Source organism: Mastigoproctus giganteus, chromosome 1 (genome assembly GCF_048544385.1).
Source record: "Mastigoproctus giganteus isolate SK-2022 chromosome 1, ASM4854438v1, whole genome shotgun sequence".
In the NCBI taxonomy this organism is placed as follows: Eukaryota; Metazoa; Arthropoda; class Arachnida; order Uropygi; family Thelyphonidae; genus Mastigoproctus; species Mastigoproctus giganteus.
This window is the reverse complement of record NC_143575.1, coordinates 269,513,767-269,539,166: the sequence shown is the minus strand read 5'-3', so window position 1 is coordinate 269,539,166 and position 25,400 is coordinate 269,513,767. Positions and strand designations below refer to the sequence as shown.

Below are 25,400 nucleotides of genomic sequence, written 5' to 3'. Positions count from 1 at the left end.
AGAGTAACACGGGGGTTAGCGAGGGATAAACCCAGTAGGGAGGTAGTCGATAACGGCTCTTGTAACCTGTTGTTCACCCCCAACACCCAGCACACCACAGAGGAAGGTGACATCGCACCAGCTGAGAGGCGATACGCTGTCGGCTTTGCTTTCAATACTCTTCGCGTTCCCCCATCCTTCTCCCACCCTCCCGTTGCTAGGCTGCGCCAAGAACCCGCATCCCCTGCACTGCGTGCGCGGATGGTGTCATGCGAGGAAGGAAGCAGACGACGCGCATGCTCCAAGGGAGCATTCTGGCGGACCTGGACGTAGTGAGCGTTCGTTGAAACTGTCTGCCTTTTCATCGGCACGAGCTGACTGTCTTCCCCAGCGGTGCTTTTGGTTTCTTTCTTCCCCCTCATTCGCCCCTCACCCACCGGACTCCTCATCCCATGGTAATCATCGCCACCCCCGAGTCATCTGCGCATGCGTGTTGTGTTGTGCGAGCAGGCAGGAAGGAAAATTTCTCCAAACATGGCGGTATGTAAGAAGGTGAACTCCGGCTGAGCCCGAAAAGGACACCCCCGTCAGTCCGTCAAGCATGACTACCCTCCACGCCTGCTTACTATGCACGGGCAGACGTGAGTACAGCGCTCCTGGTCTTCAGAACATCCTCGGTGGCGGTGAGTTCGTCCATCGCGTGTTTCTACTCCGAAAACCGGAGGGTGCCCAAGAAGGCAATCAGCGACGACTGCTCTTTCTGGGTGACGGGTGGGTCGAGCTCGGGGCCAACAGTCGGCCTGGAGGTAAGGGGGCGTCTAGGTCGCTCCCTTCCCGGCCCACTCTTCGGGGGGACAGTGGAGGAGGACACTAGCTGCCCTCTGTCGGCCGGGGTTTTGGCGGTGGTATGTGGGGTGGACCCGGGCTCGACCCAGCCCGGACTTGCTCCATTTGGAACGTGTAAGTGAAACAGTTCTTCCGACACCCAGTTCCTAATCCAATGAACTATGATATTTGTGTCTAAGTATGGGAGGAAGACATCTCTAGTGGATAAGTCGTACAGGACTATTCTTCAAAGATGGCGGCAGTGTGCACTTCTGCTCTTCTCAGTCGCGTTAGTTGACTGTGTAGCGACACACGGTGAGGTCTTCAGCCCTCACCTTCATAACCCCGGGCTCCTGCAGTCTTTTTTAGCCGGTGTTCGCGCGAGCCCAAGCACCAAGTCGTGCCAGGTGGAAAGTGTGAACGGAGGGGGGTATACCAGTGCCTCGCACCCCCGGCCTCATCTCATTCAGCATCACCAGTGCCTTTTTTTGGACGACGAGATGGCCCAACGTACGGCCTGCGAAAGCGACCCGGAACGTCAGGGCCACGTTCATCTACGATTCTGTGCCCATTACACCCTGGCGAACGTGTTAAACGGGAGCCGGCCAGGGGAAGATTGCAAGACCCTGGTAACCCGTGTGCAGCAGATGGACGACATGGCTCGGCTGGTGGCTTGTGAATTCGAATCGCTGCTATCCAGGTACGATTGTGACAGTGGTTATTCCGTCAAGTGGACTTGCAAACATTGTCAGGTAAGTTTTCAAGGCAACCTCCCACTTACATGCAAATTCCATCCATTTACTCGCAAACAACACCACTGACCCATTTTTCAACGTTGTTCTATAATTAACCAGCGCCACCTGTGGTCAAAATGGATATCTACCTGTGCCTCGAGCTCACTTGTTCTGCGGGAGAGAGAGAAGAATATTGGATCGAAGGCAAATAAAAAAAAAAATCATCTCTTCTAAGCGGATTCTGCCATTAAAATCATTGATTAATAATTATATAATTAATAAATTATTTATAATCAATATTGATTACTGTTTGGTAATGAGATGGTATTAAAATACTATCAGGTTAAGAAATTTTTTTGTTTTGTTTTGTGCTAACGGCATTTATACTTAACACGATTAATATTTAACCATACTAATACTTTTATTTTAATTCCTTTTTTCTTTCTATCTGTGAGAACTGTTATCTAACATGGTGATTTTTTGCCCTACTAATCGATTTTCCTCACAGCAATCAATAATTTTCTGAAACCTGTTTACTTTGTAATCCATTCAACTTTTAAACTTTTATGTCTATCAACTTTAGACAAAAAACTACGCAGCATGATGGTTTGAGTAAAACGTTTTCATACGAAATCATCCCTATTGTTGAAAAAGACATAAAATTTATTCTTATTGTTGAAAAAATACGCAATATTCTGATTCTCATTGTTGAAAAAACACGCAAGATTCTGATTCTCATTGTTGAAAAAATACGCAAGATTCTGATTCTCATTGTTGAAAAAATACGCAATATTCTGATTCTCATTGTTGAAAAAATACGCAAGATTATGATTCTTATTGTTGAAAAAATACGCAAGATTCTGATTCTCATTGTTGAAAAAATACGCAAGATTATGATTCTTATTGTTGAAAAAATACGCAAGATTTTGATTGTCATTGTTGAAAAAAATACTGATTCTGATTCTCATTGTTTAAAAAATATGCAAGATTTTGATGCTTATTATTGAAAAACTCTTATTATTGAAAAAAATTGATTTATATATATATTTTTTTTTACTTTATAATTTCTGCCTGTTTTTTATAATTTTGAATATTTTTGTTTTTCAAAATTAGTTTTTTCATTTTTTGTTTTTCTGAATTTTGAGCTTCGGAAAAAAGATTTTTTTAAAAAAATTTTGATATTTTTTTACTAAAATATTGACAAGCTTCTTTTCTTGCCTATTTTTAAAGTTATTTTTCAAAGTTTTTGAAGTTAGAAACAATTAAGATCTTTCTGGTTTCTAGAAAAATTTCAGTAAAGCACACAGAAGTCTTTCTATAGGTGAAAACTTGAAAAATGTGACTGAATTCTTCATGAGTCTGCTTTGGATTCGATGATTGGATTATTAAATATCTTCAAAGATTATAAATGTGGACATTACCGAAAGATTCACAGCAAGAGAGTGAGAGTAACAAATTAAGATTCCACGAGGGTGTAAAAAATGCTTCATACATGTACTTTAACATTGAGATCGTAGTGGGGGGGTAACAACGGTAGGAAAGTTAGAAGGGAACACTACACTGCATCTTAAGTTTTTTTAATGATCTTAACACGGATGTTATTTATGACCATATCAAAATGACTTTAATTTTTAAGATTGTGAGATGGTGGTGGGGGGAAGGGAAGGAAAAGAAGAGAACAAAGTGGAAGGAATGAAGAAAAACAAAGAGACATAACAAATCAGAGAAGAAAGAGAGAGACATAGAAAATCGGGGAAATACAAAAAGAGAGGGAGAGAGAGAGAGACATAGCAAATCGGAGAGAGAGAGAGAGAGAGAGAGAGAGAGACATACCAAATAGGAGAAAGAGAGAAACATTGCAAATCGGGGAAAAACGAAAAGAGAGAAAGAGAGAGAGAGAGAGAGAGAGACATAGCAAATCGGAGAGGGAGAGAGAGAGAGACACACACACACACACACACACACACACACACACACACACACACACACACACACACCAAATAAGAGAAAGAGAGAAACATAGCAAATCGGGGAAAGACAAAAAGAGAGAGGGAGAGAGAGACATAGCAAATTGGAGAGAGAGAGAGAGAGATAGCAAATCGGAGAGAGAGAGAGCGACATAGCAAATCAGAGAGACAGCAAATTGGAGAAATACAAAGCGAGACACAAACACACACATAGCACATCGGAGGAAGAGAGAGAAAGAGAGAGAGACAGGAAATTAGAGAATGAGGGACAGTAAATCACAGAAGAGAGAGAGAGGGAGAGAGGGACATAGCAAATCGGAGAGAGAGAGAGAAATAGCAAATCTGAGAAAGACAAAGAGAGAGAAAGAGAGACACAGCAAATCGGAGAGAGAGAAAGAGAGACACATAGGAAATCAGAGAGAGAGAGAGAGAGAGCGATATCAAATCAACAAAAAAGTGAGAGAGAGAGAGAGAAACAGAGGAAATTGGAGGGGAGAGAGAGAGAGAGATATCAAATTCAGAAAAGACAAAGTGAGAGAGAGAGAGAGAGAGAAACATAAATTGGGGAGGGGAGAGAGAGAGAGAGAGAGAGAGAGAGAGAGAGAGAGAGAGAGATCAAAAAGACAAAAAGTGTGAGAGAGAGAGAGAGAGAGAGAGAGAGAGAGAGAGATCAAAAAGACAAAAAGTGTGAGAGAGAGAGAGAGAGAGAGAGAGAGAGAGAGAGAGAGAGAGAGAAAACAGGAAATTGGAGAGAGAGATCAAATCGGAAAAGACAAAAAGTGAGAGAGAGTGAGAGAGAGAGAGAGAGAGAGAGAGAAACAGGAAATTGGAGAGAGAGAGAGAGAGAGAGAGAGAGAGAGAGAGAGAGAGAGAGAGAGAAACAGGAAATTGGAGAGAGAGAGAGAGAGAGAGGAGAGAGAGAGAGAGAGAGAGAGAGAAAGAGAAACAGGAAATTGGAGAGAGACAGAGAGAGAGATCAAATCGGAAAAGACAATAAGTGAGAGAGAGAGAGAGACAGAGAGAGAGATCAAATCGAGAGAGAGAGAGAGAGATTTGGCAGGTAGAACTGATGGCTTTGGAAAAATACCACGGAACGTGGTGAGCAAGATTAATGATGCCTCATTACGTGACCGTGCAAAGATGGCTCCTTCTAATAACCAACTAATGGCGCATTTTGCAACCGTTATCTCCATCCCCGGGAATTAGAACCCGTTATTGTCATTACCACCCAAATCGAAAAGCACCCCCCCCCCATCTCATAACTCCTATTATTTCTACTTCGCTTTCCACCGTTTATTCTGCATTGACCCCATTTTGAGCGCGATATGCAAAGTGAGTCGGTCCAAGGTTTTCTCTGCCACACCAAAGATGGGGGGAGGGGGAGGATTTGCTTCGTGTTTGTCACAAAAGGGATTCCGGAGATAGAAACACTCCATTGGTACGTACTCGTGGTTGACAATCGGAATTGCAACATAACCCAAGTGGTATTTCTCAACGTGCCATTTGCACTCGTCCGAAACCAGCGATGCAATGGTCAATGGAACTGTGAAACAGCGTTGGAAGATGCAATAGTACTGAGGTAAAGATGATGTCGAAGAGGTCCATAAATGGTTATTAGAGGCCCATATGAGGTAAAGATGATATCGAAGAGGTACATAAATGGTAACCTACTTGGTGAGATCTCCGTATGAGGATCCACTTCGAGGTTACTCAGTTTGGCAATGTTAGAAGGGACTTCACCGAGGTCTGTTACGTTCTGAGGGGAGAGTAAAATGAATGAAGGCGAATTTTTGCTGTTAGAAATTATTCCACAACCACGGGCCATAAATTGAAATTACGGGGCCATTTTAGTCAGCCAGCGAGTTGTTGATTTACTGGAATGAGCTACCTCCTTGGGTGTTTGAGGCTCACAGTGTCGGGGAAATTCAAAGATCAGTTGGAGCTACTTACGTGAAGAGAGAAACAGATTTGTTTTCATTTTCTACGTGTTCGGTTTCAGGGAGAGACAGAGAGAGAGAGAGAGTGTTTGTGTTTAATGTTATTTTATTTTTTGGGTTGTGGAGTTGCAAAAGCCTCTGGAAACATAGACAAATAGGAAAACAGATGGAAAAAGGAGTGAAAGGGATAAAACAGGCAGAAATGGAAAGACAAAGGAAGAAGTAGAGAGAGAGAGAGAGAGAGAGAGAGAGAGAGAGAGAGAGAGACTGAAATAGAAATGTAAACAGAGAAAAAGAAACCGGAAGACAGATAGACAAATAGACAGATATGGAGAGAGCGATAGAAAAATCGAAGGATGAATGGACAGAGAGACAAACAAACAGATAGCATGTAGAGAGAGAGAGAGAGAGAGAGAGAGAGAGAGAAACAGACAGACAGATAGCCAGACAAATATAGAGAGAGAGACATAGACAGATATACAGAGAGAGAGATAAACAGACAGAGACAGACAGAGAAGCAGAGAGAGAGAGAGAGAGAGAGAGAAACAGACAGACAGATAGCCAGACAAATATAGAGAGAGAGACATAGACAGATATACAGAGAGAGAGATAAACAGACAGAGACAGACAGAGAAGCAGAGAGAGAGAGAGAGAGAGAGAGAAACAGACAGACAGATAGCCAGACAAATAGAGAGAGAGAGACATAGACAGATATACAGAGAGAGAGATAAACAGACAGAGACAGACAGAGAAGCAGAGAGAGAGAGAGAGAGAGAGAGAGAGAAACAGACAGACAGATAGCCAGACAAATAGAGAGAGAGACAGAGACAGATATACAGAGAGAGAGATAAACAGACAGAGACAGACAGAGAAGCAGAGACAGACAGAGAAGCAGAGAGAGAGAGAGAGAGAGAGAGAGAGAGAGAGGGAGAGAAAGGGAGAGACATACATTTAAACTGAGGACAGACAGACAGAGAAGCAGAGAGAGAGAGAGAGAGAGAGACAGACAGACAGAAGGATAAACTGAGGACAGACAGACAAACGGATAGATATGGAGAGAGAGAGAGCGACCACAAGTTAGCGTCTGCTACACAGAGATTGAATGAAAGAGAGAATGCGAAAGTGAGAAACACATGGAGAGAGAGAGAGAGAGAGAGAGAGAGAGAGAGAGAGAGAGAGAGAGAGAGAGAGAGAGAGAGGCATATACATAGGCAGGAAAGGAGAAAAAAGACAGAAAGAGCAAGACAGACATATAAAGAGACACACAAATGGAAAAACGAGAGAGAGAGAGAGAGAGAGAGAGAAATGCACAGGTAGGGAAGGAGAGTAGGATTGAAGAGTGAGCGAGAATGAGCGAAAGAGAAATAAAAATGGGCAGAGAAGCAAACAAAAACAGTGTTACGGACAGAGAGAACACACACACACATAAAGAGGTTTGAGGGATAAAGAGATAGGTGGACACACAGAAAGGGGGAAGAGAGAAATAAATTGTTGTTGTTTAGGAGACTGACGCATCCATTACCATTGTCATTTTGAGCCAGGTCACGTGGTACGCCACTTCCTATCGCTCGCTCTCAAAGTTTCTCTTCAAAAAGCCGATTTTCTGGATGTTGCGCGAGCCGAAAATTTTCAATATAATCCAGTGAGAAATCATCATTCTCTCTCTCTCTCCGAATTATACATTTATCTTTCTACATGCAAAAGAAAAAAATAAAAAAATTCAAGATGGCGTCGATATTATTTGATGGATTATTTATTCCTAGTATATCTGTTCAATTTTAATTCCATAAAATACCATCCACAGCAGAAAAAATAAAATGGCGTTTTAATGGACGCCACATTCTAAGGGCCTCAGCCATCCCCAATTAAACCAACTCGTTCATAATCTTAGCACGCAATGGCAACAGATGGCTCAGTTTGCACGATGTTTGTGTACACTTGAGAGAGAGAGAGAGAGAGAGAGCCTGGACGAAGACCAGAGTGCCAAGTGCACCGTAAGAGATAAGGAAACAATCTCCCAAGAGAGTCGTGAGTACTCCCTCCCCCTCCCCCCTCTCCTGCCCTTTCATCATCTCGCCGTTGCCACGGGTGCCCCTAAATTTATCGCATATTTGTCTTCCGTTACGCACCACTGGCTGGGGGGGGGGATCCGTTGGCAACTGTTAATAATTCGCTAATAGAGTCGGAGGGTGCGTAATGAATTATGGGTAGGTCTCCGGGGGGACAGAGGTCAATACGCTACTGGGAGGGGTGGATACAGAGTCCCCAGTGATATGAAACATTTAATCGACGCAGGTGTTTCGTTAGGTGGCCACCAATAAGTTCCTGCCGTGGCAATGAAAACAGAAAGCTAGCATACGCATGCGCAGAAGTTTGTGCATAAAAAAAAATTAATTGTCAGAATTAAATATCGCGTCGTTAATTAATTAATTAAAAAATTAATTTTCCTTATTTTTCAACAGAACAAGAACAAAAATTTAGCGTTTTCGACTTTCCTATTTGTTTGAGGAAAGTAGAATACACTACCCATCAAAAAGTATCAGGACACCCCTGTTTTGACAGTCCATTTTCCCTTTCCCAAATATATAATTGTTCTCCTCATGGCCTGAGTAATTTCGGATGGAAAGGGGATGTTATTGTCTGGTATCTCATTGCTAATTTGTCCATTCTTAAATTCAAAATCGATTGTTGGTGATGTCATCATGAAATGCAAGGCGACCAAACAACGAGTTGCTATTGCTTCAAAGTCCATGGTCTTCCTATGAGTTGCTAGACTGTGTTCAACAACTGATAGGAAGACCATGGAAACTCAAATGTGACCAGAAGGTTCTAGGAAGGGTAGTACAGCAATCTTGTCAGATATACCTACAAAATTAGAGTTTGATAAGGAAGTTGTCAAAGTTTGCTGAACTTCTATAAAGGGTTTAGAGAAGGGCATCTAAGTTAGTGAGGGGTACTAATCGATGTCCATATGAAGAATGGCTTAAAAAAAGTGCGGACTGCAAAGCCTGGCAGTTTGTCTTGGGGGGGGGGGGATTGACAGAGGTAAGCCCACTTCTTTGCATCTTTTAGCCATTATACAAAAACATCAACCAAGACTTTAAGGAATTAACAAGAAGTTGAGGTCTCTATGTACTGAGCTCCAGAGCCTCGGTTTCCATGGGAGAGCAGCTGCGCATAAGCCAAATATCTCCAACCGCAGACTCTCCTTGAATGGTATAATGAAGTCATAATTTATCCACAGAGCAGTGGAAATCGGTTCTATGAAGTGACGAATCTCGCTACACCTTATACCAATCTGATGAGTAGGCTTGGAGTAATGGTATGGAACTGTTTCTTAAGGAACTTTGTGATTGTACGAAGAACCATGAACGCGAACGCATACTTTAAAATTTTGGGCAACTCCTGCTCTGCAAGATATGACAGTTCTTTGATATAGACGCATATCTGTATCAAAGGGCTGTCATATCGTGAAATGGAGGACCATATCCACTGCAGTTTATCGTCTGTTTGGCAGAAGCTTACCAAGGATTATGGAATGTGTTCCAGCGGTCGATGGGGAACTGGTACACTATTGAAGTGAGTGACAGTGACGTCAATGTCAAACCGGCATGTTTCCCTATACTTTTTGGATGGTAGTGTATATTTATCTTATAATCTAATGTTTCCATCTCTAATTTCGCCCATCTACCAAATTTAAATTTAGCAACTGCTTCTATCGCATATCAAAAGAAATCACCTGAAAGTGGAAGCACAAAGACGAAGTTTCCTTTCAGAATTTACTCCTCAATTTGATCTTTTGCATACTTACAGCTGGCTTTTGGCGTTCCATCTTTCAAATGATTGCGAACCCTTCAGAAATTCTTAGAAAGATTTCCACCCAACTTTTCTGCGTATCATCGCACATCAATGAAGTTCTTTGAAATCTTCTCAGCCGTTAAGTGTAGTCCACAAGATGGCTATTTTTAGCATGTTTTCTTCTCTGACCTCCTTGTCACTGCAATTAACACCATTGTTACGTTTCCGCATCGAATAAAAACTGTCTTTTTTTTTTCTTCTTCGTTCTTTCTTTCAGTTTTGCTGAATATACCGATCTTCAGCAATCCCGTATCATCCAACTTCTTCTGTCCATTCCCCCTATCGGTTAGTTACTCTGGTTTCCATCTCTTCGACCACTCTATGAAGGAGAAACTTGGATGCGTTGTGTATAGGAGGAAGGCGATCGATGAAAACTGCGTGCCTTGCGATGCAAGGGATGTCGGATGAGGGCAAAATACTGACGTGGAAACAGGAGCACTCGGATAGATGAGAGAATTGGGTGGACCTCTCATTACGACTAAGGATACCGTGGGTATTTGTTGCGCACGATGTTCACACTCCATTCCCATGAGTGGAATAAATTTTTAAGCACCTCACGTTTGTTTTGTGGTACAGAAATAACCCAGACTCGAACCACCATTAAATGGATAGGAGAAAATGAATTGGTCACTATAAAGCTGGTGTGTTTGCCTCAATCATCATGTTCGTGATGTAGTTAGGCGCTTTCAAAACCATCTGAGGCAGATGGAAGTGGAATGTCCATATTGTGTTTTTATCATTAAAGAATGGTTGCGAAATGGGACATTTTGTGTTATACGGTGGAGAGGGTTTTACGGGGGGATTTATCTTAATCTTTTTCAAAGTTTCTTTTCTTATGAATCACTACAGTTCGACTCAAGACTTCTGTCGAGCACTCTTTCTGTCATCAATGCCAGAAAATATTTCCTTTCATCGAGTTTTTTAAGTAAGTTAATATCGAGGGGATAAAATGTGGTGAATCAAATTGCACGATTTCTTTTTCTTTGATATTTCTCCACATTGTCGATTGTGGATAATAAAATATGTTTTTTGTATTATTATCATCCAGCTGACCTTTGTTTCCTCAAATTGTCAGCCTCTACCATCTAACTCCACCCCGTGTATCAGTTATTTGGGGGTTACTGTTCCCCAGCTGTAAGACCTTGACTTTGCTGGATTAAAAGTGCAAATTACTCTACCAATCTTTACATCATCTGCAAATTTAGACATCACGACCTCTATCCCTTCATCAATGTCATTTAAGAACATCGAAACAACAGTGGTCCCAATACTGATCCTTGGGAAACCCAACTTCTTACTTTAACCCAATCTGTGGAACAACCATTTATCACAACCCTCTGCCTCCTGCCCCAAAGCCATCCAGCTATCCATCTAAGGATTTTCCCTGTGATTCGAACCTGTTCCAGCTTATAAAGTAACCGCTCATGTGGGACTCAGTCAAGTGCTTTGCTGAAATCTAAATAAACAATGTCGAAATTATTCTCTAAATCCAGTTCACGAGTGACTCCTGTCAAAATAGCTAACCAGATTTTCTAAACGTGATTTTTCCTTTACAAAACCATGCTGAACATCCTTCGTAAATCTAAATGATCCTGAATTCCACCCTTGATCATTGGCTCCACGATTTTCCCTACTACTGAAGTTAGACTGACCGGCCGGTAATTTCCAACTTCACTCTTAGAACCGCCCTTATGTATTGGAGATACATTTCCACACCAACAGAATCACTCCCGAGTCCAGTGATGCTCTCATAATTAGCCTCAATGGTTCAGTGCACTCACTTGTCGCTTCCCTTAAGATTATAGGTTATATTTATACCACCAACCCCAAGAGCCTTACTTGTTTTTCATCTCTAAATATCGGTGCAAAGTAACTGTTGAGTTCATCTGCAACATCAACTGGAGTATCTAACACTGTCCCACTTAAGGGTCCGATCTGATTTGTCCTTCTCTTATTCGCATTTCTATATGTGAAGAATTCCTTTGTCATCCATGCCAGAAAATATTTTCCTTTCATCTAGTTTTTCAACTTAGAAAAGAGGTAACATCGATGTAAAATGTGGTGAATAAAGTGGATAATCAAAGTGCACGATCTATGCAAGATTCTTTGAATTAACATGGTTCGGTTTACTGTTTATTACAACTAACGTATCGAGAATAGTTTCATGTTCCCATCGTCAGAGAATTCTTATTTGCATATACTCGGATGATAACAATATTCATCTATCCTTGAAACGTTTGCTTAATAAGATACTAACAATGTGGTATAAAATGGTATCATATAGTTTTTTTTTATCGTGATAGCTTTGTGGTGAAGACTTGTGCATAATTCAGCTTGTACGTGGAGTGATTGCAAAAGTCTAATGCGTAGTAGACGTTCCTGATAATGATAAAAAATATTCTGGAGTATTAGGTCTGTAAACTTCGAGTTGTTGTAGTAGGGTTTTAGGAGCATCGGCAACTAAGGCAAGGTTGCTCCTTGTATATTGTTTGTAAATTGCGTATTCTGTGGTCAATTTTCTGTTTGCTGGACAAAAACTCTCAATTTCCAGGATAAAACCATGCTGCCCTCGCCTGAGACCGACTAACTCGGCCACGTTGTGAAAAAGGTCCATAAAATTCCTTCCATCAATGACAGACTCGTACTCAAAGTCTTTTCCACGTGTTTAGGAGGATGGTGATCCTACCAACTGTGCTACCCACGAGGGCGTTTGTAAACAGGACTGTTCTAAAGGCCAATTTAGGTCACCTGAGATAATACGTTCTGTTCTGTGCGTATGATGTAAATTGGTTAGACCAAAGTGGAAGGCGCCATCATAAATTGAACAAAAGACTGTTAAGAAAATATTGGAGTTTTGGAAATGCACTCAGGCTGGTCTGCAATGTACCGTCAGGTGTCGTGTTTTGTTTCACGTGACTGACTCCTTCATCTCCCCACACAATTACTCTCGACTAATGAATCACTTTGCTGTTGACAGGAATGGTAGTCCAAGCGAATTCCACCTCGTACGCTATAGTGCCGCTTTAATTTAAGAAGGTCCCTTAACATAAAACACCTTTAATTTTAAACGTCACGCGGCTCAACCTTTATCACACACAATAAGAATATGTGGGATGCTTCCGTGTGTCTTTAAGAATGAGTAATCGCAAGAGGTTGAAATGGTCTTGAGTAAGATTACTGCAGGACATCTACAAGATGCAGGTAAAGTGATGGATACCTTTTATAATAATTAAAAGTTTGCGCAGTTGAAACATATCTGCCTACTCGCATGGGTAATGTCTATCAGGGTATGAACTCTGAAGGACGGTTTGTCAGCTCCTGGAATGGAAAAAAGCCCAGGAATTTTCGAGAAAACGAGCTCGTACGTCATGAGCCATCTGCGTAAATGTTTTATCTCTGAATGTCACCTGAACCCAGTTCGCTTCATTTATTGCATTCCTGAAAATAGTCACACACTCGTCTCTATTTCTGTCTATCCGATTAACTTCCCGAAAGCTATCTTTTAAAAGAAGGACATCCGGCTTTTAATTCTTTTTATGACGCTGGGAATGCATGTCCGCGCGTGGAGTATTTTAGGTGGTAATTCCCTGAACACGCGAAGAGATGATAACGCAAGAAGTAGGAGAAATATTGCCTTAAAATCACACAAATCTTTTGAATCAAATTCTGGATGACATTTACAGTATCCTTACCCTCAAAAAAGAAAGTGTTTATTCTGAAATACTCCTTTACAACTTGAGTTATTATTGTAAAACTTCTTAAACATGAGAACTGGTTTTGTTTCTCTCTTAAAACATTCGTCTTACAACTGATAATATCTACTCTTTTCTTTCGGTAGAATTACTTTGGTCTTTGACATCACAACAGAACCTCTCTCTCTCAGGTGGACTGGTTACCTAGGGCACACCTGTCTGAAATAGAAATAACTAGAGAGACCCTAATCGATGTCATCAATAAGCTACCCAACAAAGCCACTGTAGGTCCAGACGGTTTCCCACTCTTTATTATCAAAATTTGCAGCCCATATATAATCGACCTTCTCCTTCACCTTTTCCGACAAATTCTGCAATCTGGAATAGTTCCTTCAATTTGGAAAACCTACCATGTTAAGCCCATTCCAAAGATCAAGAAACCCAAATCTCCTAAAGATCTGCGACCAATATCCATCAGTTGTTCTTTACTCAAAATTTTTGAAAAAGTAATTCAGCCAACAATTGCCCAGCATTGCTTTGCACACAGGCCCGAGTACCTGCATACCGTTCTACAAAGGAGATCGACAACTACCAATCTTCTTGATACCCTCTTCAGAATTCAGCGCACCCTCAACAACAAATCACAGATTGATATCATATTCCTCGACATAAAATCGGCTTATGACAGAATACACCTCCCAGCTCTTTTTACCATTCTGAAACACTACTTCGGCCTGGCAGATACTTTACTTCAAATTCTGAAGTCTATTTTACTTCCTAGACATCTGTCTGTGACCCACAATGACTTTCAAGTAACTATTGACGTCTCAAGAGGCATTCCACAAGGAAGTGTACTGTCAGCTATCCTGTTTGCAGCAGTTTTGGAACCTTTCCTTGCTCAGAATCCGAACTTTGTCTCTTATGCCGACGATCTGAAGTTCTACGTGAGCTCAGATCATAGTCATCAGATTCAACATATCAACGAACAAGCTTCTAGGCAGATATTAAGCTTGGAAAGTTATCTTGCCACAATTGGGCTGCATCTGAGCCCTTCCAAATCAGCGCAACTGACGATAACCAAGAAGAAAGTCAAAAATGATATCCAAATCTTTGTTAGTGGGGAACCGGTGCAAAAGGTGACCTCTCATACTGATCTTGGCCTCACCTGGGATGTTGGACTCACTTTTCAGCCTCACTTTGCCAGAATGAGGCAGAAGACGTACGGTGCTCTTTGGGCAGTGCGTCAAGAACTCGTTGGTGTGCATCAGCCAGCGCTGCTTGTTCGGCACATCCTGAGGTGTATTTCGCCGATTCCTCTCTATGCTTCAGAAATTTGGTCATCCGCCCCTGCCTCATACCTTCAGAAGTATCTCAGTTTAGAGTACTGGTTGCTTAGATGGATGAACAGGGTGGTAGGCCACCCCCTAACTATCTCCAGATCTATCCTACAAGCAAATCTAGGCACCACTCCCTGGAGACATATCATCATGACAAAAAATGTCTTCACGCTCGCACGGCTTCTAACGAGGCGAATTGATGCTCCATCGGTATCCACATTAATCTCTGGCCCGAGGAGAGCAAGGGGGGAGCACCCCGACTCCTGTGTCCCTCTACGTCTTATGCTGTCAAACATTGATTCCCTGAGGAACATGTTTCCAGCGAATTGTCTTGGGATCTTCAATAAATTTAGGATCCACCCTGATAGGTTCTGTGAAGACAAGCCCTACAGGAAGGAAATCCTGAAGAACTGCTACCAGATTATGAAATTATAATAATCACCTGCTCCTGGATATGACAGACTGTTTTTTTTTTTTTTTTTTATTACTGTATATCTTGTATATTATTGTATATTTAATCCTGTAAATATCTCGGGTCGAGCCCGCATGTACTCTTGTTTATTGTACATTGTGTTCCTCGCACCTTAGTGTGTAAATATTCACACCCTTCTGGCACAGAGCCGTCCCAGGGTGACCCAAGGTTCTTGGGAAATAAACTGATTTAATAAAATAAAATAAAAGAACTTTCCCAGAGATTCTGTTGATCCATCTGTAAGTACAACACATCAACTTTTCCCTAAATCTCCCTATGTTTTTGTGTCTAACAGATAACTCATTGATATCCTACCATGTGCTTTTCAAGGTCTAACATCTTCGAATAATCTGAGAGCATTTGTCTTGTAATGGATCCGACTTCAACCTTCTTCAACATACCAACTCTCGCTGTATTCACGACTGTAATTCAGTAACCGTTCGATCCAGAAGGATCCAACGGTTTCTGAAAGCAAATGGTTATTAGAAAAAACGGTTTCTCATTGGGGAAAGTTAAAGAGGAATTTAGGGGAAGTTTTTAGCCTCCCACAGAAGGAATGCTGGAAAGTTATAAAAACCCATTTATTTTTCAATATGGTCTCAACTTAAGTGAACACACTTTCTGTACAATCTACTTTCATAATAACTCAAATAAAATTCAGAAGATTTTCACTCAAATGGCTCCTTTGAAGTCATTTTTGATCTTTGGGAACAGAGAATAGTCCAATGGAACCAAATTCGGTGAGTATGGCAGATGCTGTAAGAGCTGGAACCCACAGTGAGAGTGTTAGTTGAATCAGAAGTGATGGTGAGCCGGTGCATCGTCTAGACGCAAGATGGTGACTCCTTTGGCCAATTTTACGCGCGATGTTAGCTTGAATTCATCGCGGAAATATCTCAATAGGTTAAAATAATACTCGGCAATAATAGTGGCAACCCATTCCAGAAAATCAACCGTAGTCACTCCTGCATACCCGAAGATGGATGCCATGACTTTCTCATGAAAACACCTCATGAGATTGTGCAGAATTTCCCTCTACCCTTTCCCTCTTCTGATCTGCATTCAGTGCATTAGGGATCCACCGCGACGAAATATTCTTCATTCCTAAAACATTCACTACAATATCGTGAGCTCACTCGTGGAAGTTAAGAATGTTGCCTCAATGTACTTCAATGTTATTCTGCAGTCTTGAATGATCAGGTCATGAATGGCATCCATATTTGCAATCCACCATGTTGATATGGTAACAGGCCTTCCGCTGCAGGGTGCATCTTCAGCACTATCCTGTCCACAGTTAAATTCTGAGACCCAGTTTTTGACCGTGGTGCAAGAAGGACAAGATTCTCCTAATGCTTTCTGCATATCTTCACGAATTTCTTCCTGCGACATTTCACTGCACGATGCATGACTCTCTCAACAGTCTCATCTTCATTCAGCTTGCACACTTCAATGCCCTCTATAAAGGAGAAGAATATGGTTACAAACCTTCATAATTTATTGCCCTTGACAAGAAGAATTGAATTCCTCTCTTGTTAAATAAACAAGAAAGCTTTTCCTATAAATTTACGTCCTGTGGAGATTCTAAATGCCCATGTGTGTTGGCAACTACAGTATAGCAGACACGTTTACTGGAATCAAACCTCATAGTCTGCTTATTTCAAATCATCGAACAAGAACGGTGGTTATAATTAGTTCACACAGATGTTTTCAATATCTGATGGGCAAACTATCGTTGAAAGTGCCAATACAAGTACAATCACGGAGTGGATGGTACTGACATTTCATAACTAATATTCCTGCTTAATAAAAGGTGTAGTCATTCGGCCCTGTGTGTATTTGAAAGATATATATAATTGACAGATTTTCCAGACTCTCGTTTATTGGCTGAGCTGACATTGTAATTTGGAGTTTCTGTGGGAACCCAAATTACCAAAGAATAGTGTCTGTTTGTAATAAGAACTGCTTCAAAGAAGTTAGAGTACAATGTTAATCTTTACTTGGTGTTAGAAAATCTATTGACTTTCATTTACTCAGCTTTTTCGCGTTTTCTATATTAGCATTTTGGAAATTGATGGTAGTCCATCGTTAGTTGATTGGTTGGTTGTTATAGGTTTTAAGTGCATAAGCGACTTAGGCCAATATCTCCATAAATTACTAATACTGTCAATAGTGACAAATGATACAAGAAAACAAGCTCATACAATGTCAGCAGAAAAAAAAACCATTTCACCTATCCATCCAGTCCAATAGTTTATCTAGTACTTCCTTGAATTTATTAAAATTATCCACTTCTACAACAACGAATGGAAGCTTGTTCCAGCAATCAACCACCCGTAGGCTGAAGGAACACTTCCCCATATCTATTCTGCTACCATCCTTCCTCAATTTAAATTTGTGCCCCCTCATGTCTGAGAAAGAGGAAGAATCCAATCAGCATTGAGTTTGCTCAACTCAATCAAAGCCTTAAACACTTCAATCAGATCACATCGCTGGTGCCTAGGCTCCAGACACTGTAATTTGCAACATCTGCAGACTAGGCACCAAAAACTGAAGCCTTTCTCGGTAAGAGCACCCCTTTGTTCTACTCACCAATTTCGTTGCCCATCTCTGTTCCAGAAGCTCTACATCTTTGCTAAAATGTGGCCTCCAGATCTACATGCGGTACTCAAGATGTGAACTGACCATTGCCTTATACACTGGAATAATTAGCTCCTTATCTCTTCTAGTATATCATTGACAAAACACCATGTGCTGTCCTGGTACATGTAGTTTTGTCAATGCATTGCACTAATGCTGCACAAATACCACAGGACTTTTTTACTGTCTACTACCCTGAGTATAGTACAACACAGTTGATATTCTGGGATGAGTGTCATCCATAAGCTGTATCTTGCATTTTCAACGTTATACTTAATTTGCTATTGATCAGCCAATCTGTCTAATTTTTCTAGGTCTTGTTGCTGTGGTTAACAACAACAATGAATACCTTCATTACTGTCATTAACTTCCTTGTCAATTTGTATCATCTGAAAACTTGGACATTAAGCCTTCATCAATATCATTGATAAATATAAAAAAAACAACAATGAGCCCAACACTGAAACCTGTGGGACTCCACTAACAACGTTAGTCCGTTAGTCCTCAAAGAGCAGTGTCCATTGATAGCCACCCTCTGTTTTCTCCCACTCAACCATCTCATTATCCACAGCAGCAACTTTCCCTTAATGCCACACTGTTCCAATTTGTTCAGCAGTCTCTAATGGGTGAACAGTATCAAAAGCTTCCATTACTTCTTTAACCAATGACTCCATTATTTTCTCTAGAACAGAAGTAAGGTTAACAGGTCTATAATTAGTCATGTCACATTTTGATCCCAGTTTTGGATGTGAGGATACTTTCCCACATCCGCAGTCCATAGGAAAACCCCTGAATCTAAAGATGCTCTCGTCCAAAGAGAGAAATATGATTGGATAGATGTCATCCACGCCAGGTGTCTTATGTTTAACTTCAACAATTTCTCTTCGACTTATCTTTCAGTTATCATAAAATCATTCAGCTCCCTGTTAGAGCTTTATGAACGTCTTGCATCCCCTTCCCTAAAGAATTCCTCATGTGTGAATGTAGATGCAAAATACCAGTTCCGTCTGTCAACAGCCTGAGCAGGGTCTCAACAGTTCATCTGATATCAATTTTGGTCTACGCCTTGAACAGTATTAGTTGGTATGAAAATCCTTATAGCTCCTTGGGTTATTGCATTAATTCTTCCCATTTAGAATTTGTTGTTAGTAACCTCATTAGCTGACCTCAGTGGAGAGAATTTAAAAACTCTCAGACCACCATAATCGCCTTTACGAAAGCAAAGACCCTTCCCTTTACTCCTGATGGTAGTTCCATCTTTGAGTAAATCCCACATCAGCACTCTGTGATCACCACCATCTAGTGGATCCTTTATCTGCAGATTCTTAATGCATGAATAATTACTGCTGATAATCCGATTGAGAGTATTACTCCCTCTGGTTACTTCTCAAACATGCTAAACATGCTGCTGTAGCCTAGCTAGTGTGCGAGTGACCAATCCATAAGTTCCGGTCAATATCTTGGGGAGTTAAAATCCTCCATTACAAGGCATTTTGATTTACTGGCCCACTGTATTTCTTTATACAGTTGTTCGTTGTATTCGTCGCACATTCAGTTTTTAACACACTGCTGCTCACATTTTTGTTTCCACCTGCAGACTCAATAGTCCACTGGCCACCCATGTCAACTGGTTGCTCTGCCTTAGATTTTATGTGCTTTTTAACTAAGACCATAACACCTTCCCCTTCTGTCCAATCTGTACACATTGCACTCCTCAAATTCCAATTCTGCATTCCTTATATCTGTGTGACGCCAGGTCTCTGATATCTCAACAATATCTGCCTTTGATGTCTTGACCAGCAGCTCAAATTCATCAAATTTATTTACTAAACTCCTAGCATTGGTGTACATGCAAGAATACATGCACTTGTTCTTACTCTTAGTTATCCTAACACAGCTCATGTACACTGGTGAGCAAAATTTAAGGACAAGTCAGGTTTTCACCTGTATCTTCTCATAGGAGTGGCTTGGATATGGGAAAAGCATACTAAAGGAACCTCGTGAGGTACAGAAATGAAGGAAACAACACCGACACAACAATGGAAACAAAACGGTACAGAGGGACTTTATTCGAAAATGGCAACATAGCACTAGCTGCCATGATAGAGATGCATCACTGCCAAAGATGGAACGAAGGGAAGAGGTGGTACTCAGTAGGAGATATGGCCACCCCTAATGTCGATGCAGGCTTTGCACCGCCTGTCCATACTTAGAACGATGTTGTTGATAAGTTCTTGCGGTAACATCGTCCATTCTTCTGTCAGCGCCATCTTCAGCTGGTGAACGCTGGGCGTCTCCCCAGAGCGTCCCATATGTGTTCGATGTGATTTAGATGGGTGGAACGGGCAGACCACTCCATACGAACAATGTCCTCACTTTCTTAAAGCAGGTCAACAGCTGCAATGCAATGAGGTGTGGCGTTATCAACCATAAACACGAACTCGGGGCCAATGGCACCTCAGAACAGACGCACCTGGGAAAGGATTACTCAGTACAGTAGCGTGCACCGGTTAAAGTACCGCCTTCCAGTATCTCGAGTTGTGTACGTCCATCCAAGATAACGCCTCCCCAGACAAGAACACCTCAACCGCCATATCGATCCTTTTCAGTGATGTTTTCGGGATGATACCTTGTGCCAACATCTCGCGAGATTAGCGACATCCAGGATCGCTGCTGAGACTGAATCTACTCTCATCAGTAAAGACCCTAAGTAAATTTTTCTGGTTGTAACCTTTAGAAATAGTGTTGGTCCTTAAGTTTCGAACACCAGTGTAGTAACCGCGAAGGTATGTGTAATTAAATGTGGAATGAGAGCACTTTGAAGGTGACCACATCGTGTATATTGTTAATAAAATTCATTTGGTTACCTTATTATCCATTAAATAACATACACTGAGGGATCACTGAATTATGGTCACCTACCTAATATTGTGTTGGATCACTCGCATGGATAACAGCTGCTGTTTGCCTGAGCATTGACTGCACTAGATGTATTCTAGACGTCTGGAGATGTCCTTAGGGACCTGCAGCCATGTTGCCTACAAGGCTTTCGACAATGTCGAATAGATGTTCATACGCCTCACTTCCCAATCCAAAACATCCCACAAGATTGAGGTCAGGCGAATTTGGAGGCCAATCAAGATGGCTTTTTGTAAAAATTCGAAAGATTCCACTGGAGTGGTATCGCCAACGTCAAATCAGGATTGTTGGACAGCGAAAAAAGATCATGTGGCCTGAGTTTCTTTTACACTCTTTGCACCAATGATAAAGTGAAAGTATGGACCTTATGAAGCCATGCATCCAGACTCTCTCGTATTCACAACTTATGTGGCTGGAGGTAGCATCATGATATGCAGTATGTTCTGTTGGTACGTACTGAACTTTCTCATACCGTTAGAAGGTCCTGTTACCTCTAACGAATATCGTTCTGTCTTATCGGACCAACTTCACTCTGCAATGCTTCATCTTTACCAAGATTGCAATGGATTCTTTCAAGGCGACAACGACCTATCTTCTGGCGAAAATAGTATCCGAATGGTTCGAGGAACGTTTCCAGATTTTCAACATCTACCCTGGCCGCAAAATTCTTCAGGTCTGAATAGAGTTGGGAATGTCTGGGATACATTTGGAAGGGGCAGTTCGGCTTCATAGTTCTCTACTTACCACAATACTACAGCTGACAAATAACCTGATGGAAGAATAGTCAAATCGGGAGCTAGACTTCCCCAGACACCTTGTAGAATCCATATCATAACATGTGTAGGCTGTAATTTGGGCAAAGGGTGACCTTACTAGACATTGAGTAAACATTTCTAATTTTTGGCTAGTGAGTGTATATTGAGAAGCATAATTCTATTAGGCATTACCGTGACTTTTCCTCTGCCTCTAAAAAGCTGGGTTTTCTGTTTCGCTGTCTGTTGCTTTTCTTCTAAGCTCACAAATCTCAAATCAGCCCTACAGCTGAATATTGTTCCTGCGTCTGGGGCTGTGCCCCCCATAATTTCTCTCAGGTTTAGAGACTCCATTCAAAAGAGGGCAGTTTGTTTAATTAATGACCTATCTCTAACAAAGTCCCTCCACTCTCTGTCTCATAGATGTTCTGTTTCTGCTACATGCCTTTTCTATAGATTCTTCCATGGGCACTGTTCTTCTGAATTGGCTTCTGAAATGCCAACCAGTCAGCAGCCATTTACTGTCCAACTTCAAATTCACAGAACCAACTTTTCTTCTTCCTCCTTCCTTCCTTCTGTTTTCTAGAACAACCTCCATTCACAATCTACAGAAATTGAAGTCTAAAGGCAACAAGTATCTTCTTTCGTCTTCTCAAACTTCAACCCAGACAAGGTACTAAGTACAATGGGTCTTCATTTAAAAAAAAATAATAATACAAAAAGGATAGAGTTCTATTTTCTCCTAAAAATTGTTCTTATAGTATATTTTAAGTTGGTTGGAAGGGTAATATTTCTTTCTTCTGAAATAAATTCTTGGTTTAAGCAGCTAGTTTCATTCCAAACCAACCGTAAACATTTTTGTTGTTTTATTAACATTTCCCATACGATAAACATGTGTGAAGCCTGTTTAACATCCACCCCATCCTACGACGCCAGACACCACCTGTGTTAAAGATGGAGGAGGGGGGGGGGAAGATATGGAAAGAAAGTAGGGGTGGTCCACGAAAGACCCTGGCTTATATCCTCTTCTGTCGTGTGCTCTTTACTTTCTGCCCATCAAAGCAACATCTGTTTGCCTTCTGTTAAAACCATCTGTTATTTAGCACGTGCGTTCGAGCATCTGTTTAAGATACCATGGAAACACTTAGTGGGACTGTTAAACTTTTGCTCAGCCCTTCCGGATGTTGGCTGAGATGCTTAACTTGACAGTCACTCACCCTGTACAGCACATCTGGGGCCAGTGTAGATGGAATGACCAAAGTTTGATGACGAATTTTATGATTTCTTATTTGGAATAAGAAAATACCGAAGATTAGGAGAATAAGGGAAACATTGAGATGGTAGATATTCGTTTTTATTAATGTCATATCCTCACCAAGAGTGGCTGACCTCCCATTAATAAATGTCCCTCCAAATTCGGTATTTCAGGATCTCATATGGAGTTGTGAACTGCTTGACTCTCGTGAATTGGTTTCCGTCTGCGTCGATTGGGGAGAAAGGTCAACAGGAATTATCGGAAAGCTATGCCATAATTCCCGAGAGAATAATTCGAGTGCTGGTTGCTATGACTACCGCTAAATGTTTAAAATTTCAGGGCCAAATAAAGGCTGACAGATGTTCCCACAGCTTTTGTCCTCCATGCATATTATTGGCAGAGGAAAGCTTTCTGTCTATCCCAAACAACATCTGCGAAGATGTTCTGATAGTGGATAACGCTAATTTCGAAAAGAATTTTCTTAATCAATGGTGTAGAGGCGTGAACTGAGGAACACGCGGTGGTCAAAGAAGATTGGATCAACACAACTGAATGTGTCATAATCATTTCTCATTTTATCTTTTTTCGTACTTGATTAGATGCTGCATCTTGTCATTCTCTTTTAAGAGATGCTGGTTACATGAGAAAATACCTGGCAGACTTTGTCTCTCTCTATCCATCCAACTGTTTATATGAACCATGTTCCAAAGCAGTCAGGAGTATAAACTTTCACAAAACTCTGCAATCACAAACACACTTAGACTACTTTGCAGAAGTTCAAGATCCATCCATATAAACTGATCAGGTTGTTATTAAGTTTTTGGGCATCGGAAACTTAGGCCATATTGCGCCGTGTATATTGTTATGGTCGAAAACCCGAATTTCCGGGAGAAAAAAACCATGCTACTTTTGTCTGAGACCGAATAACTTAGTCACATTGCGAAAAAGGCCCATAAAAATTACTTGCGTCACTGAAGAGATTCGAGATCTGGACTTTTCCATCTAGTGTGGGAAGGACATTGATTATACCAACTGTACTATCCACCAGGACCTTATTTGAAGTTCCCATTAAGTACTTTTTTATCTTTAGAAAGTAAATATCGTAAAGCGACTATTTGCAATCCAGCTGCCACACAGAAATATTATTGAAGTCCAGTCTAGAAGAGAGGAATTTTCATGGGATTTTAACCATACCATGGAAGGGATTTTCAGGACACAGGACACAGGATTTCAGGATCCAGGACACAGGGAAACCAGTCATAAAATACACGCAGTTTAACAGACATGTTCTTAGTTACCTTGATGCAAAAATTAACCAATTATCGGTCCCAAGAAAATCAATAGATGATAACCTGAATCCAATTTGTGACTTAAAGCTGCAATCGGAAACACACTGCACACAGTCAACAGGTAAAAGTGGAATTGACCAGAAAAAGGTCTTTGGTAGAGGTGGAACAAGGATGCTCACTGTGCACACATGTTCACAGAATAGTTCATAAAAAAATGACACTAGTCTACCACCTTGACGAACCTTATTAACAGAACCAGATCTGAAGATGTTATTGCAAATGTTCTCATTATCATAAGCAATGAAATTGAACCTAAGTACATCCCCGTCCTTCCCACACCGTGTGGAAAAGACCTGAATTCAAATCTCGTCAACGACATGAGAAATTTTTATGGATGTTTTTTTATCACGTAGATGTTTAAATAGGTCTCAGGCGAGAGTGTAGGTTTTTTCTCCTGAAAGGCCTGTTTAAGATAAACTCTGGATGAAAACTCTGGTTTTTCTGAAAACTCTGGATGAAAACTCTGGAAACTCTGGATGAAAAAACTCTGGTTTTTCATCCAGAGTTTCCGGGAGAATCTACCTCTCAATTCACATTCACAGTCTCACTTTAGCTTACCAGCTACAAACACTTAATATTCATTGCATGAGGTCACAAAATCTGCAAAACCTTCCTTAGAGTGAAATGATCCAAATCTAATGCAGACATCCAAAAGAGACTGTGGATGTCTCTTTTGTGTAATTTCCAGAACTCAGAAACACAAGTAACATGGCCTGCCCGATGACACAAGTTTATCCCATATTTCCTAATCACAACCATTTTACCATCAACCAAGAAGGTTCACCCTGGAGGATTACTGAACTACTGTCTGTTCTGCCCTCGTGCGTAGCACAGTTGGTTGAATCACCGTCCACCCACACCGGGTGGAAAAGACATGAGTTCGAGTCCCGTCGATGAGAGGAGGAGGAACGTGTATGTTTCGTTTTTGAAACGTGATGAATTAGTCGATTTTAAGGGAGAGTAACATGGTTTTTGCTTCTCGGAAACTAGGGTTTTTCATCCATCAAAACAGAAAATTGACCTCAGAACAATTTTAGTCGCTAATGCTCCTAAAACCTTACTACTACAGTTGCAAAAGACATGTTTGTTAATTATTGTAGTGAAGCATCTAAAAATATCATCTCAAATGGACTGTTTACAGTAGACTCTACAAGTTTACTTATTGAAGGGTGTTCGGGTGATTTGATGCTTTGCAGTAGTGACAGTGTCAACAAAAAACATCCAAAATTGTCTGAAAAGACGTACTTTATTTTGTTGTTGTGTTTTAGGCGCATCAGCAATTATCTTAGGCCATATTACGCCGTATATAATATATCTGTAAATTGCATGTGTTCTGTGGTTGATTTACTCTTTGCTGGAAGAAAAACAAGAGTTTCCGGAACCAAAAACCATGCTACCCTCGTTGATACTGACTAACTCAGCCACTTTGTGAAAAAAGACCCATAAAAATTCTTTGTTTCATTGACAGGATTCTAACGCGGGTCTTTTCCACCAGGTGTGGGGTGGACGGTGATTATACCAACTCCCAGTTATCTGGTCTCAGATGAGGGTAGCATGGGTTTTCTTCCCGGAAACTTTGGTTTTTAATCCAGAAAACAGAAAATCGACCTGAGGACACACAATTTACAGCCCATACAGATGAAGCAATATGGCGCCCGATGCTCCTAAAAATACAACAACAACAACA

The 25,400-nt window shown here is 41.1% G+C and overlaps 1 protein-coding gene across 1 annotated transcript in view; it reads left to right on the top strand.

Moving 5' to 3' along the window:
• Positions 1 to 291: 291 nt before the first annotated feature.
• The window catches only part of Mid1 (calcium-permeable channel component Mid1), a 140,030-nt gene continuing 114,921 nt past the window's right edge, over positions 292 to 25,400 (top strand). Inside the window, exon 1 of the mRNA XM_090386310.1 lies at positions 292 to 1,556. Within this exon, the coding sequence (XP_090242436.1) occupies positions 987 to 1,556 (570 nt within the window). The 5' untranslated portion in view covers positions 292 to 986. The remainder of the gene's footprint in view (positions 1,557 to 25,400) is intronic.